Source organism: Mustela nivalis (assembly GCF_964662115.1).
Source record: "Mustela nivalis genome assembly, chromosome: 12".
Classification (NCBI taxonomy): Eukaryota; Metazoa; Chordata; class Mammalia; order Carnivora; family Mustelidae; genus Mustela; species Mustela nivalis.
Genome location: NC_139031.1, coordinates 14,837,290 through 14,856,671, shown reverse-complemented (window position 1 = coordinate 14,856,671; position 19,382 = coordinate 14,837,290). Strand labels below are relative to the sequence as shown.

Below are 19,382 nucleotides of genomic sequence, written 5' to 3'. Positions count from 1 at the left end.
TGCTTCAATTGGAGAGAGACAAAAATATGCTATAGCTTAGACTTTGCATGGAGAGGGGGCCAATTTAAAAGGAAGAAACCGTTTTAAATCAGGCTCTTTTCTCAAAAACCCCTACAGGGAATGCTCTCTGTCTCAGAGAGAGATTGCCTCAAACCCAGTTACATACATAAGGACAAGGATGAGAACACAGTCCTTTCAGTTTGAAGAATGTTCCAGAAGTTTGTCTCAAAAGTGACATGTGGAACCCTTTCCAACTGCTTCCGCATAAGCTTATATAAAGCCCCCTTTCATCTTTAAACAAATTGCTTTCAAGTGTTTTTAAAACAAAAATGTATTTTTCCATAGTATTTTTGACATCTTTCTGATTTACAAAGGAATGGCACATTTTAAAAATGTACCTTGGACTTTCCAAGGAGTCTATTTTCTGGCTATTTCCTGAAAACCTACATGATATACAAAAGCAACCAAACCACCTTTCCTTTGCCTTTTGTAGGAAAAAAAAAAAAATGAATTAACTTCCTCAGTACTTATTCCACAGTCCTAAGCCAGTTCTATTTGTTCAACAAATATTTAATAATCACCTACAATTTTAAAAAGTCAATTCTGTTGTTTGGCCTCGTTGAGAAAATGGACAGAACATCCCAGAAGGCTGATCCTTCCATTTCTGAAATAATCCAGGCAGGTAGCATCTGGGAAGCTTTTTCTCTGATTGCCAGAACAGGGCAGTCAGCCATTGTCTGGACACACAGAGCAGACATCACTGACCCAGGCCAGGAGAGGAATAACCCCTGTCCTGTGGCCCTTGGTGACAACTCTATTTCTAGGACCTCTGTCTTGATCTACTTATGTATTCCTGACATCTGAAGCTCTTGGACCCCTGTTACCCAATCCTCTAGGTCTGGCTTCCTGCTCCCAAATGACCAGTTTGGTTGGGGGCAGGGAGCACTGTGGCTCTGCACACTCGCCATGCCCATCTTCTCTAACCTTGGCTTCCTGCCTACTCCAATTTCCACAGCACTCCCAGGCAGCTCGATCCCCTTCACACTCTCTGGTAAGAGTCAACTCATTTTTAATAAATTATGAGAGGCAAAGTGCATAGTCTATACCTTGGTGAATGCCAAAACCTGTAAACTAAATTTCCTAAGTCTAAAGCTATCTTATTTTCATATTATCTGAATAATTTCCTTGCTAGCTACTGACATTTGACTAATGTTTGACATTTTGAATAAAAAACAAATCCCCTTAATTGGACTTGAGTATAAAAGACACCCTTCTAACAAACACTTATGGCTTTCTTTGTGACAGGCAACAATTTGAGTATCAATCTTTCAATAATCCCACAAGCTGAAGTACTCCTACACTACCAGTTTATAGATGAAGAAAGTAAGACACAGAGAGATTAAGCAACTTGCCTGAGGTCACACAGCAGACAGAAATAGGCTGAGAACTGAACCCCTGTGGGAGCACTCTAGTCAGGGCTGTTACAATGCTATCTGTCTCTCATGACATTGAAGAGTAAGGACAATGAGATTTGATTAAGGTTTAATTATTACTGCTTTAAGCTTTGATTGTATCCCCACTCCATCCAGCAAGTCAGACCATTAATGTTATAGCTTAAATCAGAATTGGTTCTTATTGAAGCATTATTTCTTTTTCTATTTTTTTAAGGTTTTTTTTCTTTTTTTTTTTTTACAGATTTTTAAAATTTTATTATTTATTTGACAGACAGAGATCACAAGTAGGCAGAGAGGCAGGTGGGGGGTGGGGTGGGGCAGTGGGGAGCAGGGTCCCTGCTGAACAGAGAGCCCAATGTGGGGCTCAATCCCAGGACCCTGGGATCATGACCTGAGCTGAAGGCAGATGCTTAACCCACTGAGCCACCCAGGCGCCCCTGGAGCATTATTTCTGAATCTGAAAATCTAACAGCAAATCTCCACTTACGCAAAACGCAGGGAGGTTAAGGACCACAGAAGTCCCTGTCAGAAAGCTGTTGCCTTTAAGAAACAGCATTTCCTCCCTTTCAAAGACTCCCAAAGCCTCAGGGCTGGAAGGAAAGACGATGAAAATTCATCCGCGAAGGCCCTTTTTCCCACCTCTACCCAAGCACAGCCCCCTTCCTCAGCCAGTGTACACACACCTGACGACTGGGCTTTCTCTGAAAGACCACCGCAGTGCTTATGCTCCCTCCCTTTGAACACTGTGGGGGTCAGGACCCTCACCAGCCAGCCTTCAAATGCTCTAAACATACATGAATAAAAAACAGCTGGCACTTTTGGGAAGGATTTGTTATTGAGTTGAGTGAAAAACAAAACCAAAGTTAAGAGTCACTAAGTTGACAAAGGAATTCTTCCTAAAATAACTTTTGCACCAAAGTCACTCAGGTGAACTACAAGGACGGAGTGAGGTAACACAGCAGGGAGTCTGCTGAAGTCACCACCTGGGGCTGGCCAAGAGAGCAGTCAGGACAGATTCCAGAAACTGGCAGGGGTGGGGGTGGGGGGGTGGGGGTGTAGCCATCTCTGCTGTTCTGAGTTCTAACCACAGAAGAAGTCCACAGAAAAACTCCCCGAGGAGGAAATCAATGATGCCCCCTTGGAAGGGGATGAGACAAGCAGAAAGAGAGCCAGAGAGCTAATTAGTGCTACTCAGAAGGCAAATTAAGGCCTTTTCTTTGACAAGCTGCAAATAGCTGGTTAAGGAAGAGTTCTGCCACCCCTCTCCAGCCTCCGACAGCTGGCTACGCAGCTGATGCAGGTACTCGCGCAGGAAGCTGTAAACAGAAACACAGTGCTGGGCTGTTGGACAAAGTGTAAGCGAGAAAAAGGCAAACCTTTTAGTGGAAAGGAAAAATCACAACTGAGATGGACAGGGAAAATGTTAAGAGTAGTAGTTTATTTAAAGAAGGCAATTAAATTCCTTCATCCAATAAATATTTATCCAACACCTACTGAGTAATAAGAACAGGATTCAGAGATTCAAATGGTAAGGTGTAATTTGCATCTTCAGAGGAGCAAACGACCTAACAGGGAATAATAATAATGGGGAAAGTTAACTCTATGCAAGGCACTCTGCGAAGTCCTTTGCATAGGGTAACTGGTACAATTCTCATCACAAACCTCGAAGGTAGGTATTAGGACTAGCCCATTTCAGAGATGAACATGCCAAGCCTGAAAGGGCTTATCTAACATGCCCAAGACCAGCTAGAAGGTACCGGTTTCAAATCCTAGTCTAATTCCCACACCAGAAAATTATAAGTCTGAACATTATAAGTTACAACTTATAATAAAATTATAAGTCTGAACATAGCTTTTTGAAAGTACCATGTGAGCACGTGGGAAGACCCTACACCTATCACAGAAAGGGGACACTCTGGAGCTTACTCCTTGGAGCAGTTTGCCTGGTGAACAAGCCAGAGAGGAATTAGGGAGGCATTAAGTGCAAGCAGACATAACTCAGCATTTTAATTTCTTTAATCTTCCTCTACATTGCATTGGTTTGTTACGCCTTGCAATAGGCATAACATTCCGACCAGTTCAAACAATTCCAACAGTTCAAATAGCTCCAGCCAGTTCAAACAATGTGAAATTAGTCCATTTTTATAGTTATTTCATGCAAATTAAAATTCAAAGAAAAGGAAGAAAGAAACCTGCAGCTCAGGCTTTGTTTCTCTCCTTACCTTCATCCCTCAGTTATCCACCTTTGATTTGGTGTCACTACTAGCCTAAAACTAAAATTATAAGGTCTCAGAGAAAGTAATTAGGATCAGCGTTATCAACATAAACCCAAGTAAGAAAGTAAATGTCAAGTCAACATCTAAGCAAGGGTCCTTCCAGATGCTTCCAGTTTCACACAGTGAATGCCTCTGAGACCACTCCAGGAACAACTCAGGTTGCCGAAAGGATGCATATCCAGAGCCCAGCCCTGTCAGACAGGGAAGGTGCAGCCAGCCTGGACCCTCACTGGGAGCCCTCGCTTTCTCCTAGTAGTGAAATGTTCCAAAGAGCTAGCTCTGCTCTCATTTAATTTGACCCTATGAGGCACTGCTCTTGTTGCCACAGCAGAAATGAATACCAGCAAAACTCCTTCCACGTTCTCCTCTCCCTGGTACCTCAGGGTCCAATGCTGTCACTCTCCCATGATAGAACCCAAGGCTCTGAAAGATCAACTAGAGCAGATTAAGAACTCTGGACGTTGGTTCAAGTGCAGTCTTGCCCAGTTGGTGTCCTGATTGAGGAAGTCTACACTTAGCCAAGTCCTAAGTAATTACTGAGGAAGAAAACATTATATTAGAACCAAAGTTTTCATCTGATCCCGAAGGCTCTAAATAGTGAACAGATGTATAAAACATAAAATAAATAAAACTGCTTTACAAAGGAGAATGCCGTACACTGATACCCAGGAGAAGAAAACTTCCGCCACACACAGTGGATTCTCGTGTGAGGAGAAACAGTGCGCCTGCCGTCCTATTTGGCTTTCTACATCCCACTGGTCTTTCTTATAATCACATAATCTTGCTTTGCAGGACAAAACAAAAATGGAAATACTACGTTCTTATCATCAACTTATAAAGAATAATAAATCTTTTTTTTTTTTTTACCAAGTTGTCTAGCCTAAGGACTTTAATCCTTCCTGCTGGCTCCTTCTATCTGATTCCAAAATCTCCCTGTAAGGAAGGTTTGGCAGTACCATTCTGGTGTATAAGCAGAGAAACTGAAGCCTACCATCAACATCGTAGAAGTAACGGTAGTTGTCCAGGCCTTCTTACCAGTGAAATCACGCCCCATCATTTATTTGGGGCGGCTCAAGGAGGTACACACAGGCAGGTTCTTCACCGGATCTAGGTTCACCTACACTACATCTGTGTAATTTTTATTCAAAGACATCTAAAACTCTAACATGGGTATCTTCATAGTGATGGCAGGTGTCATGTCGGTGGTTTTGTGCTCATAGGCAAAACCAATACATGTTTTGGTGATCATGGATTTATATTCCTTTTCTGAAATAGCAGAGGGATTCCTGAAAATTATATAGCCAAAGGATACGACCCAACAAGTGTAAGAGATAATATATAATGACCTGAGGCATAGGAGGCGAAAGGGCCGCTTACACTGCACACACACACACACACACACAAACACACGTGTGGAAAGACTCTGAACCTGAAATGAATGTTGAGGGAAGCAGAATGTAGTCTAAAGAGAGAACACTTCAGAGTCAGATCTGGGTTTCCACTCCACCTCCCACCCCAGCTAGATTCCTCAAGTTAATTGTCTATAAAATAGAAATAACCACACTCACACCATAGGACTATCAAGACAAGTAAATAGGATGGCATATTCAATAATCATTGTTGCAGGGCCTGGAGCATGGAAGACAATAAACACCAGCTACCCTCTCCTTCCCCTCCCCTGTGTATTTCTGAGAGACTTCTTCTTCTTTTTTTTTTTTTTTACTAACTTAAATGGGAATTCTTACAGCAGTTAAAAAAAAAAAAAAACAGTTCCTACACATTATATAGTCGTTGGCACATACGTATCCTGTTGCAGCACCATAATTTGCAAAGAAAAAGGAAGTAGTAATTTTAAGAGAAAAGTACCAGCTCACTTGCACTGCCTTCTAAAACCTTTAGCTTTACAGTCTACAGAGACTATTTGCTCTAGGGGAGCAGACTCTGACATAAAGGAAAATTCCTCATGGGAAAATGGTTCCCCCCAAAAAAGCCAAGAAAGAAAAGATAATGAGGGGAAATCTAGGGGTATATAAAGGAGTTTATTTTACTTAACAAAGTAAAAGTCAAGCAAAATGAATAATCTGCCTCCAGAAATGGTTATTTAAAGGCTTTTTGTAAAGGGCTCCAGTTCCTAAAAAGACAGGAGTCACTGCATATGCCCACCCACTCCTCATTTATTTTTAAAATCTAGCTTATATGTTCCTTAGCAACAGAAGGAGCAGATGAGACCCCCTACACACACGCACACGCACACCCTCTCCCCAAGCCCCCTTCTTCTTTCCTGTCAAGTGTCACTCTGCAAATACCCATGTTCTTCAAAAGATATTTTTTACCTCCCGCACCTCTCCTATTTCCCCACCTCAGATGACCCCCCTTACACAAGCAGCCATACTACCTTCGCCTGGCGAACCCCTTCACTCAGGCTCCATCCTGTGAGGTATCGCCAACCTCCCTCCACGAACTCCCACCAGGCACTGTCCTCGGGTGCCCCCCGGGACTGACACGGTGGGGTCCTCCCTGCGGAGCCCATGCCCCACTCCAGCCAGAACTGCACTTTCCTCCCAGACCACTTCTTAACCCACTAGCAAGATGATCAAGGCCCAGCTCCCCCTGAACCCGGCAGGAATGGCGGCCATGGCGAGTGGGGCGGCCATTCACCATGCCTCGAAACAAAATAATAATAAGAGTAATAAAAATGGAGACACTCTGCCGGTTACCCAGGACAAACATGGGCCAGATGAATTCACCTGTCTTTCCACTCTCTTTGCTCTGACGTTGTGACAGCCTGGCCTTGTTTGGCTGGGCACTCTTCGAGAGCCCAAAGATCAATTGTTTAGCCTTTGGGGGAAAACAGGGCAGCAGTCCTCAGAAAGCAATGTACTTAAGCAGTGCCTGAGGAGGATGTTAGAAATTCCCACGCACAGACTGACTTTGTGAGCCTGGGGTGGCAGGCATTTTTAACGACCCACCTGAGGTGACTGATGCAGGTGGTTCCCTCAATTAGAGATGGTAAAGGGGAATGTTCACAAAGTGGGATCCGCCTCTATGGATTGGAAGGCAAATGCAGTATTGTTGTTTTTATTTTATTAAAAAAATGCTTTGCCCTACGCTTGTGGGTGCACGCACTGACACATGCAGGTGTGAGCATGCAATCCAGGAAGCCGTGTCCCACTCACACAGTACCCAGGTCCAAGAGAGAGGCTCAGAGGATGACCCCTGCCAAGAGGCAAACTGAAATGATTTCCCTTGCAAACGGGGGCTTTGCAGCCCTACCTGGAACAGGGAGGAGTCTGAACTCGGGAGAATTTCTCAGCACAGGAGCCCAGACCCACAATGGGCTTAATCTAATCAACCCCTTCCAACTCAGGGTTCCTAAATTAGGCTGAATGTAGTCCCTTCCCTAAGGGCCAGGCAGGCCATCATTACCAGGAAGTAGAACTGCCTGTGTCCTAGCATACCTCCCTAGAGCTACCCCACTCTCCAGCACCTATCTATTTTTAGAAACCAAAAAATATAAAGAGAAAGATTCATTTGATCCTCATCTATGTGAGTAACTAAAAGAGCAAGTCAAGTGGGAAACTCCCTCAACGCACAGCGAACAAAATGCACGAGAGGGATGCGGGAGCAACAGCCTCACCAGCAAGACCTCTTCCGAGTCATCGGAAGCCAACCAACACAGACACAGAGCCCATGCCCCAGTGTCTGGGGCCTCCTGTCCAGGCAATGCCTACGGGGATCCCAGTGATTCACACACATGCCCCCATAAACACACACACACACACACACCCTCACAAGCCCACACACCTCTGTCATCTGCTTTTGCTTACATAACAGCACATGGTGTGGCAGGCTTAATACTTTGTATGGGTTTCTGGAAAGGACTGCGGGCTCAAGGGAGTAGGGTCACAATACTGTCTTGACTGACCCCTTTTCCAGAAATGCTCAGAGCCCTAGCAAGTGCAAAATTTTGTAATTCTCTGCTTATGTAGGATCTTGACTTTAAAACTAACAAAGCAGAAACTCTCCAAATCTCTCAAAATCGTTATTCTTGCCTGGGGCTGGGGGTGGCGAGGCACAGCACAAGAACCTACCAAATCCTCACTCCTCATTTTTAGATCCTGAGCTATGTGGGGTAATCTTTTATCCTAATTTGGTGGCCATTTATCCCCCACTGTCCTTGTCTCACAAATGCATCCGTCCTCAGGGACGAGTGTGGTCCCACGCTCGCCCTCACCCCTGGCTTGCCAGTGGGTCCCCACCCCCTCCCGCTGGGCACACCCCGGGGAGGGGGAGAGAACACGTGTGCGGGTAACCCCCTAACCAGCTGGGTGTCTACAGACTTAGATCCACAGCGACCCTTCCTTCATGGGAGATTTCGGGGCAGGGCCGACTTCCCTAAGGATTTCTCTTCAGTACAGCGCTCTTCTCTCCTGCCCGGAGGGCGAGCTCCACTATCGAGTTAGTGCCCAAGGTTCATCCCCGGAAATCTAGAAGGTAGGGGGAGTGGTTACAGATGACACCGGCGTAGGGACAACTTTGAAGACTTCTCTCAAGAACACTAGGCGTCTGCATCTGTGTCGGCAGCCCCCCCTCCGGCGCACACACGCATCTGTTGGTGCTGTTCTGACCTCAGGGACCCAGTCTTCGGTCCTGAGCCACAGGGAAGCCGGGCGCACCTCGCTTCCCTCCAGCCCAGAACGCCGGGCTGGGAAGAAAATGCATGTCCCCACAAGGGGGAGAGAGGCAGAGAGAGAAGGAGAGCGCGCGCGAGAGCGAGCGCGCCAGGTGCCCCCAACTCCGGGGAAGCGCCTCTGCGAGGGACGAGAGCGGGTCTCAGCCCCGCGGCGGCACCTGTGTCCCCGCCGCCCCGGCCCCCGCGCCTACCTGTAAGAGACCTGCTTCCGGAAAGTTAAGTTCCTCAGCTTCTCCTCCAGCGCCTCGTCCTTCTCCTTCGGGCCGGCGGCCGCGGGCTCTTCCAGGGCAGCGGCCCCCACCGCCGCCGCTGCCCCCGCGCCCCGCGGCTCCGCGCCGCCCTCGGCGCCAAGGCAGCAGCTCCCGGCGCCGCTTCCGCCGCCGCCGCTGCCGCCCGTCGCCCCCTTCTCCTCTCCCGCCGAGGAGCTGGGGTTCATGGCGACCGCTCCGGCGGCCGCGGAGGGAGCCGAGGCGGCGGCGCTGCAGAGGCCGGGCCGGCTGACGGCGCGGGCGGCGGCCGCCGCTGCGGGAGAGCGAGCAGGTCCGCGCGCCGCTGGCGGGGGCAGCAAATGGCAGCCCCTTCCCGCAGCATCCATCCGCGGCTGCACCGCACCGGGGCATTGTGGGAAACTCCGTGCCTCCACTCCCCCTCCCCGACCAATCAGAGGCCACCTCCCTCCGCCCCCCTCCGCCCCCCTCTGCCTCCCCTCTGCCTCCCCTCTGCCAACCCGCGCCCTCCAGCCCCCCTGGCCTTTTCCTAAATCGGGGGCACGAGCCGGAGCTGAATCTGAACTGTGCCCTGAGGCGTCGGGCTGCAGGAGGGGAGGACAGAGGGAGGGGACGGGGAGCCGCCCGGGCGCGGGGCGCTGGGCACGGACCCAGACATCGGGAGAGGAGAGCCCCGGGAGGGAAACTCGGAGGGAAGCGTGCCGCGCCCCGGTTAATACACGAGAAGGCTGGGACCGGGACGGGCGAGGTGCCCTGCCCAGGCAGTCAGCCCTTGAGCGGCAGCACCCACCGTGGTCCCAGTGCCCTGACGCCCGATGCCCGATGCCCGATGCCCGGGGCGGCATTCTCTCCACCACCGCTCGCTGCTAGTGCGGAGCTGGAGCCAGGCAGAAGCCGCCCTAAGCGGGAAACCTTTGGGGGCTGTAGGAGCGTGCTCGGCGCGAACCCGGGAGAGAATTCCTGAGCAGGGTAAAGTAAGCGGTGAGAGAGAGGTCAAGTTTAAGATACAGAGGAAGCGCCTCCCTCCTTTCTCTCTGGGCAAGGGCTGGGACTCCTTCATCCCTGCATCCCCCAGTCAGCCCAGAGCCTTCCTTACACGTAGCAGGCTCTTCCTAAACAGCTGTTTATTCAATTGAATGGGATCTCAGGAGCCCCAGGGAAACGAAAGGGCTGGGAGAATCCAGGAGGTAAACGTGAGGATGGGAGCGCGGGGGGCTTGTGCCTGGTCGAGCCAGGAGAGGAGGAGCTCACCCAGGGAGGGGCTTTGGAACACGTCAGCCCCCACTGCTAAAAACAACCCAAGCTTGCAGTCTCTATAGATTTAGTCATCCAGCTCTATGGGGTTTGAATGATGCGCTCAAAGTGTGTAAGCCTGACTGTTTTCCAAATTAGGAGTTTCCACCCAAGAAATTGCTGCTGTCAACAAATAGGGAAAAGATCCATTCTTAAGGGTAAGTGTAGTAACCAAAATATATACCTACATGTACCTGTGATAAAAGAACCAGACCAGCGAGGAATTTCAGGTCGACGCTGTGCAACCACAAACAGATTGTTTGATTTCTTCCGCTCTGTTTTCTCATAACTAGAATTAGGAGATTGAACAAGAGACCTCAAACCTCTCCAGAATTCCACATTCTGTAATTCTCTCCATATGCACATTGTAATAAGCCAAAGGTCGGGACATTTCCAGAGTGGAATGAGGGCAGGTAATACTAAAAATGATAAAAAGAACTAGTGGTTATTAAGCCTTCATTTTTATAAGACAAGTGATGTGCTTCACACTTCACACGCCTCTCTCTCCATCTTCACAGCACCCCTCCAAGATTTGCAATTTCCTCTATCGCTCAGACTCATGCAACCAGAAACAGGCAGGACCAAGAATCGTACCCAGGCTGTCTGGTTGTAGGTGGTTGGTTCACCCCTGTGCAGTGTACCTCATCTTAAAGGGGACTGGGAGAATTAGGTGCTTCAATAGTAATGTTAAATGAGCTCTACGAATATCTAGTATATCACTAAGTCTGAGAAAATATCACCTTCCCTGAATTATGGGATGGGCTCCTTACTACTCATCATAACTTCTCCTATCAATTTTCTAGCTCAACCCCTAAGATACTTCTGCTATGTTATCTTCTATCTGAATATCTTCCAGTGATGTCATACTGTCATTAGGGCAAAGTTCAAACAACCCCTGAACTGATTACCAAGGCTGCACTAGTGGGGGAAGGGCCTGCCCTGCCCCTTCCCCTTCCTCCTCTTCTGACAGTGCCCCTCTGAACTGGGCTATGCACAAGTCCCAGATGTTTTCTGCTTCCATCACTGCACACATGAGTCTGCTCCCTCCTTTTCCATATTCTTCCCAACCCTAGGATTCACCTCGCTAACCAGTATACCTCCATTAGATTTGAGTTTACATGCCTCCTCCTGCTAGAAGCCCCATTGACCTCCTTCTGGACTGTGATGGGTGTGCCTCCAACAGGTTCCCATTATAGCATTATACTAAAAACTTTGATCAATGTAACGGTTGGTCTTTGGTCTGTCTCTCCCACAGGTCTGGTGGAGGCTACATATTGTTTATCACCATATCTCTGGTAATGAGAGTAACAATTATGCATGTTGTAGGCTGCCATTAAGTGTTTATTGACTTAGACAAGAAAAACAAATGGTTTTCAATGTAAAAACGTAAGCTCAAATTCACTCATTTTAAAAGAAATTCGATTTTAAACCATAATAAGATGTCATTTTTTAGAATAAACGGTTTGAAAATAGATGGTGTTGATGACGGATTAGGAAAACCAACACTTTTTCAAATTATTGGTGTAGCCTGATACAGTCTCCTTGATGGGAAATTTTTCAAGATCTATCAATTCTTGGAATATACACCCTAATTAACCTAGGAATTCCACGTCTAGGAATTTGTCCTCTGATAGTCTTATAGGTGTACACCAAGAATTTAAGACTGAAACAACCTAAATGTTTGTTAAGATAGGACTAATTACCTAAATTATTATTCATCCAAACAATGGAATTCTCTGCAGCCATTAAGAGGAATAAGACAAAATGATACTTAATAATATAAAGAATCTCAAAAATGTTAACTAAAAAAGAAAAACAGAGTGGAATTTAAGAAACAAAACCGGATCATAGGGGAAAGGAGGGAAAAATAAAATAAGACGAAATCAGAGAGGGAGGCAAACTGTAGAAGACTCTTAACTCTAGGAAGCAAACTGAGGGTTGTTAGAGGAGAGAGGGGTGGGGGGATGGGTAAGTAACCCATTGAGGAAGGCACAGGGTGTAATGGGCACTTATATACAACTAAAGAATTACGGAACTCTACATTTGAAATTAATGGTACGGTATATATTAGCTAATTGGGTTTAAATAAAATAAGTTTAAAAAAGAAAAACAGAATTCGGCGTACACTATACCGGAAAAAAGAGAATAGCTATAGGTATAGTACTTCAGGGAAAATGTATAAGAAAGCAGTGACAATCGGGCAGAGTAGAATGGTCCTAGTAGAAGCTTGAGTTTTTATCTAATTAAATCAATAAATTCTGACAGGAGACAGAATGTCTTCCAGGCTAACAGGAAAACCAGCCCCACCAATAAGCTGTATATGTGCATGTTTAAAGAGTTTATCAGCAAAGATGGGCTGCTAAGGGTGCCTGCGTGGCTCAGTGGATTAAGCCTCTGCCTTCAGCTCAGGTTATGATCTCAGGATCTCCAGATCGGATAGGGCTCTCTGCTCAGCGGGGAGCCTGCTTCCCAGTCTCTCTCTGCCTGCCTCTCTATCTACTTATGATCTCTCTCTCTGTCAAATAAACACATAAAATCTTAAAAAAAAAAAAAAAGATGGGCTGCTAAACAAAGGAAAATACGGTTAAGAAAATGGTCATTGAACACACGCCTTGATTTAATAGAGAGAAAGGGAGAAGTTCTACACCCAAGCAGTACAAATAATTCCAACATAAAACAAATGAATTCTTTTTGTAGGTGGCCTTCTAAGAAGTTACCTAAAATAACAATTATTCTTTTTAGACAGTGTATTTTCCTTTTTGTTTTTCAGTGGTCACCAGGCAACCTTGTAATTACTCATTCATTTTCTTGGTTACCTTGACTCTAAATTGGAATCCTTGGAAATGGGTCAGAAGCATTCTAATCACAGGAAAGGCAATTGTCATTCAGGATTAAAAATGCATCTTGTGTGATTTTGCATAACATAAGTACACAAACAAGAGAACAAGCTTCTCTGGATATGTTGAAACATCTTGGCTTCAAATCCCAGATCTCACCTCTCATCACTGGACCCAAAGCCATGGCCCATTAGGTGGGCTTCTTACCTCATCTTCCTATGATAAGTTCCTCTTCATTCTAAAAGGGGTATCATTCCTGTCCTAAAAACCAGCTGGAATCTCCAAAATCTAGCCTGGCCAAAAAGTCTTCAAGCATGGAATTTTAAAGAAAGAACAAAATTTTTTTTTTTTGAGTTTAAAAAAGACTGCAAGGCCAGTAATAAAGAGAACATTATAGCTAACATTAAAAAAAAAAAAAAGTTCGTAGTGACCCGGAATTTTTAAGAAATAACACAGAATCATGTTTGTTTGTTTGTTTGTTTTAAAGCAAGTAACACACATAACCGCCCACCCACACACACACACAAGATCTCAGTGATGTATAGACCAAACTAAAGGTAATAGCACTTTTGAAAATACAAAAGGGAAAAGCTGAGTTAAGCGGATGTGTGTAGGCTATTCCTGCCTTCCAATCTTTACACTTGCTACTTGTGCTGCCTGGAATGTTCTAACTCCGAGTTTCCTTTTTTTTTTTTTTTAATTTATTTATTTTCAGAAAAACAGTATTCATTATTTTTTCACCACACCCAGTGCTCCATGCAATCCGTGCCCTCTATAATACCCACCACCTGGTACCCCAACCTCCCACACCACTGCCACTTCAAACCCCTCAGATTGTTTTTCAGAGTCCATAGTCTCTCATGATTCACCTCCCCTTCCAATTTACCCCAACTCCCTTCTCCTAACTCCCCGTGTCCTCCATGCTATTTGTTATGCTCCACAAATAAGTGAAACCATATGATAATTGACTCTCTCTGCTTGACTTATTTCACTCAGCATAATCTCTTCCAGTCCCGTCCATGTTGCTACAAAAGTTGGGTATTCATCCTTTCTGATGGAGGCATAATACTCCATAGTGTATATGGACCACATCTTCCTTATCCATTCGTCTGTTGAAGGGCATCTTGGTTCTTTCCATAGTTTGGCGACCGTGGCCATTACTGCTAGAAACATTGGGGTACAGATGGCCCTTCTTTTCACGACATCTGTATCTTTGGGGTAAATACCCAGGAGTGCAATTGCAGGGTCATAGGGAAGTTCTATTTTTAATTTCTTGAGGAATCTCCACACTGTTCTCCAAAGAGGCTGCACCAACTTGCATTCCCACCAACAGTGTAAGAGGGATCCCCTTTCTCCACATCATCTCCAACACATGTTGTTTCCTGTTTTGTTAATTTTGGCCATTCTAACTCCGAGTTTCCTAAACTTTCTCAGTTCACAGAACCCTTAGTGGCTCAGTAATTAATTTTCCTGGAAATCCCAGGCCAAAGAAAGAACCTCGCATTTCTGTTGATTAGGTAGTTAGGTGCTAATAATTTAAGAAGCATTTATGTCTTAACAACTTTAATAGCTGTTTTTTTTAAAGAGTTATTTATTTATTTCAGAGATCACAAGTAGGCAGAGAGGCAGGCAGAGAGAGAGGGGAGGAAGCAGGCTCCCTCCAGAGCAGAGAGCCCAGATGCAATGCTGGGCTGGATCCCAGGACCCTGGGATCATGACTAGAGCTGAAGGCAGAGGCTTTAACCCACTGAGCCACAGAGGCACCCTTAATAGCTGTTTTTTAAAGAAACAGGACACATAGATTGATAGGAAATCATGATATTAGTATCTTGTTCTTAAATAGCCACAGTTACTTATCAATGGGATAGTACTTATCAATGCGCACAACTTCTCAAACCTTGGAATCCCATTAGATACCACCACTTTCATTTCCTGTACATGGTCTTGCTTTTTATCAGAGCAAGCACTGAAAGCCCAGCTTTGCCAAGATAATGATGTCATTGAAAGAAAGTAGTGTTGATCCGGTGTTGAAACTGTCAACTTCCTTGAGCTAGTAGTTTGCGTGAGATGCTGAATAGCACTGTGTTTCCCTTGAAAATTTAAAATATCCTGAAATGCCCCTGTAAATTCATTGCAGAATCCTGAGCACTCCATGCACAGTTGGGAACTGTGGCTCTACCCACTTCCCCCCCAAATGTTTCCATGATGTTTGTTTTTGTGTGGATCGCCTAAAAACAGATCGTGGTGTAAATCTCACAAGCCAAGGCTTTATGGGGAATTATAATCCCAGCCGTTGAGGAAAGGAAAAGAGAAGGCAGGGAAAATAAATTCAAGTTGGTGAGTTATGAAATGACTGTATCCTTACAAATAAACATACCTTGTTGCTTGGTCCCCAGAACTTCTTCCAAACGGGATTTGCACCATCATGGCAGCTGGGACCACTCTGTATGCTGGAGAAAGAGGAATTTTTCTGCCACTTTCTTCTTGTGTCCTGTGTCTCTCACTGGCTGAAGTTTGTTCCTTAAGGAATTAACTCGCCCTCACTCATTGACTGTGTTACTGGCTCATTATGGCAACTGCTGAGGAACCCAGACCTCTGCCCCACAGCAGGACTCCTCATCCCTTCCTGGAAGTAATGGGAGGAACCTCTAAGGATAGATACAGGTTGAGCCTGAGCACCATTCTGCTGAGTCCCCTGCCAATACCATCTCAGAGGAGGCTGTGCCCGAGTTCAGCCCACCTTGGAGAAGAGAAAGAAGTCAGGCAGAGTTAGGATAGGAGACAATGTCAATGTCAACGGAGGGAGCTCTTCGTTAGCCAGAAGAAGGGACAAAGGGGTAGGAGGACAGGTGGGGCCAAGCCATTCTGGAGAGACCCTATAAACCAGACCCTATATACTCTGCTGTTTTTCATCATTCACGTCTGTCTTCATGTATCACCTTTGCAGAGACGGTTCCCTGACACTCCCTAAAATGCCTTGCTCAGCCATAGCTGACATATAACTTTGTTTTATCTTCTCATGGCACTTCCCATTGTCTAAATTATGTTGTCTAATTAATTCTGTCTTCCTTCTCTTAGTAGAACATGAGCTCTCTCTTAGCTAATGTGTTCAACAAAACTGGACGAGCCACATAGTAGGAATGTAACAAATGCTTACTGAATGAATGAATAAATATTATCCAGCATTCATCTGCCTAGAAGGAAAATCAGAGAGCCCATCAGGAAGGTTCTGGGCTTGTAAATTTACCAGCTGATAAGGGAAGAAGGAGGGATCGACATGAGGAATGTGTGTTAAACGCCTGATTCTCAGGCTCACACCTTTGCCATCCAAAATATGAAGCCTGAGGAATTAGAATGGAGAAGAATCGTCAAGGTTCTACTGATAGGAATTGGTAGAAATTCACTAATACATCTATCTCTAAGCTAGAATTAAATAAAGGTAGAACTATGATATGTCCAGGAGGGACGGAATCTTTACAGCATTCAGTCCAGGCTTCCCTCCCAGTACGGTGCTCCCATGGTAAACCTTCATATGACCCATTTTAACCTTGAACCGCTGAAGTTACAAGGAAGTCAACCCAGTCATTTTCAATAGGCTATTTCATAAGATTCTTCCCATTTAAAATTATTGTTCCTTATTCTAATTGTTGGCACACCCCGCTCCCAACTAATATAATTTATGGTGCTCCTGTTCCTGAGGAGCTTGTTTGGAAGCTGCACTGAAGAAATTAACATTTATTTCCATTAAAGTTCCTCTTGCTGTGAGCCGACCGTGATTCAGTCTAAATTCTTTGGAATCTCAAGTCTGTCACTCATTACATCCAAAGTCCCTCTTGGGTCCTTAGCCAGAGCAGGTCCGATCTGCAATATACTGTGACTTCACATATAAAGGTCCTAAAAAGGACAAAGTTGGGAATGCATGGTGTAGTCCCAGAAAACTCACTCTAGACGGACTGTCATTTGTTTTACAAGTAGTTACTAATTGTCTACATGGGACATACACCTTTCCAGACACTTAGCGATTTATCAAGGAAAACCTAAAGACTTTGCTGTCTTCGTGCTAAATATTCCAGTGCTCTGATCAATAACTTTTGTGAATAGTTACTAAATCCAAATTAAGACATCAAGTTGGATGTTTACTGAATCCATATTTCCCTGTTTCTCTACAAAGCTCAGTAGAGGGACTATGTCCAATACTCTATTTCTATGGCATTTCCCCTAGTATCAGGCAAGAAACCATATTAAAGGAACTGAGACTAATCTAAAATGACTTTTTAATGAACCTATCCTAAATTTCAAGGATCAAACCTTTATTTTTCAACATATTACGAATATTTCTTGAGCCTCTTATATATGAACACTATGCTAATGCTGAGGATTCAAAGATGGATTCAATAAATTCCCTGAACAAGGAACACCTGGCTGGTCCTGTTGGTAGAGCATGTGACTCCAGATCCTGGGGTTGTGAGTTCAAGCCCCACATTGGGTGGAGAGATTACTTAAAAATAAAGTCTTTGAAAAAAAATTCCCTGAACCAGTTTACCATTTAATTATAATAAATGAAGAACATGTATTTTTCACTGAAAGTAATGAAATTAGTTGGTCAACACCATGATCTTCTTACTCAAAAACCATTCATATCCCCTTCTATCCTCATCTTCCTAGACTACAAAGATTTTAAAAGATAAAATACTCTTTCCCAATCTGCTCTGCAGTGAAGTGTGACGATGTGACCTGGTTCTGAACAATGAGATCAAAGCCAAAATAACCAGATGGGGCTTCTGGGAAAGTGCTTTATTAGTGCAAAAAGATAATATGCCACTTTAGTCCTTTATCCTTCTTTCTTCTTCAATTCAGTGCCTAGAGGTATAATAGCCATCTTGCAACCACGAAGACAAAAAACCATTACTAAGGATGGAAGAGTCAGATGTGATGGTCCTTGGTCCTCAGTGACTTCCTTGAGCATTTGCCAGCCTAGGATATCTCACCTACAACTAGACTTTTCATTCCAAGAAAAAATTAAACTCCAATCTGTTTAAGTCACTGTTGACTGGGTTTATTTTATTTTATTTTTTTTCATTTGCTTGCAGCCAAATGCATTTGTAACTTCTAGTTGGCACAAACGAGGCCAGGAAAGAAATTAACGTATTGATTGAAATATTACAATAACATAAACCAAATTGGGTAATTGGACTATACCCTGCAAAATTGTATTTTTGCAAATAATTTCCAAAGGTAACTATGAAGTTAACCATATTACTCTTTTACCAAATACTTTCATTCCTGAAAATGGATCCCAAGCAAAAGTCCTTAGTATGAAGATTCTGAGAAATGGAAGATATTTATTGTAGAATTGTTTATATCAATGAGGAGGTGATCTAACAAATCAACAACAGGAAGATAATTCAGTAAATTGCCCAATGTCCACTGAAGGAATATTATGCAGGTCTCTAAAATAATAATTATGAATCAATGTGGAAATGATAAAAACTGCTGATGATATGCTAAGTGAAAACAGTAGGATATAAAGTTGAATGACGTCATCATGGAAATTAGATAAAGTATGAGTATATGACACAGAAAAGAAATGCACAAATAGGAAAACAGTTGCTTTTGAGATGACTTCTAATTTTTTCAAAGTTATTTATATGGTCATATTATAATTGTAAGGCATTTTAAAGATAAATATTATTAAATGCCATGTACTTTCAAAAATATCTTTTTGATTCTCTACTAAAGATAGAGGTATCTTAAACTTTTGATTTGGAGTTGCTGGAAATATAAACAGAGCTATATATTTAATTTAAATAAAGAACATAAAGAATTTTGATTCAGGAAAGTTTGGAACATTTTTAATATCAGGAAAGCTCATTAAAGTTAGAATGATTTTCTCAAGAATGAGCATGAAATGCAGAGTCAAATGAGTTAAAGAATTTGGTTTGAGTTTTGTCTTCCTTGCAAGTCATGGACAATAAAATTATGTTAATGATTAGATTGTCTTTTGCACAAATAAACCCCACAATAATGAGATGTCTGGGCTTGGAAGGATTTGGGAGATTATTTGTTCCCATCTTTCATTTCACAAATGAAGAAACTGACACCTAAAAAAGTTAAATGACTCACTGAGGGTCACATACATAGTTCGTGAAGAACAAGGAGTATAGTTCAGGTTTCCTTTAATGTTATTCATCCCTGAGCATAAATAATTATTCATCAAGTAAGCATTTATTAAGTAGATACTCTATACTACTATGTAGTGAACAATGTTAGAACTGTATTCAAAGATAAACTGGGGGGATGTCTGGGTGACTCAGTCAGTTAAGCATCTGCCTTCAGCTCAGGTTATGATCCCAGAGTCCTGGGAGGGAGTCCCACATAGGGCTCTATGCATTGAGCACCTGCTTCTCCTTCTGCCTGCCACTCCTCCCGCTTGTGCTCTCTCTCTCTCTGACAAATAACAAAAAAAGATAAATTGAGGACACATACTCCTCTTCCAGGGTCAGAGTCTTGTGGGAGGGAGCAACGCTGTAATAATTACAAGACATATTGACCTAAGTGCTTATGTACTACTAGATTTCAAGTACCTTAGAACATGACCTTGG

General features: G+C 44.1%; 1 protein-coding gene across 4 annotated transcripts in view; it reads right to left on the bottom strand.

Moving 5' to 3' along the window:
- DGKI (diacylglycerol kinase iota) overlaps positions 1-9,018 on the bottom strand; it is a gene marked incomplete at its 5' end in the record, with an annotated part of 437,574 nt that extends 428,556 nt beyond the window's left edge. For all 4 annotated transcript variants that reach the window (XM_082693877.1, XM_082693879.1, XM_082693878.1 and 1 more), the window contains one exon: positions 8,615-9,018. In XM_082693877.1, coding sequence (XP_082550003.1) covers positions 8,615-9,018 — 404 coding nt within the window. The remainder of the gene's footprint in view (positions 1-8,614) is intronic.
- Positions 9,019-19,382: the final 10,364 nt, after the last annotated feature.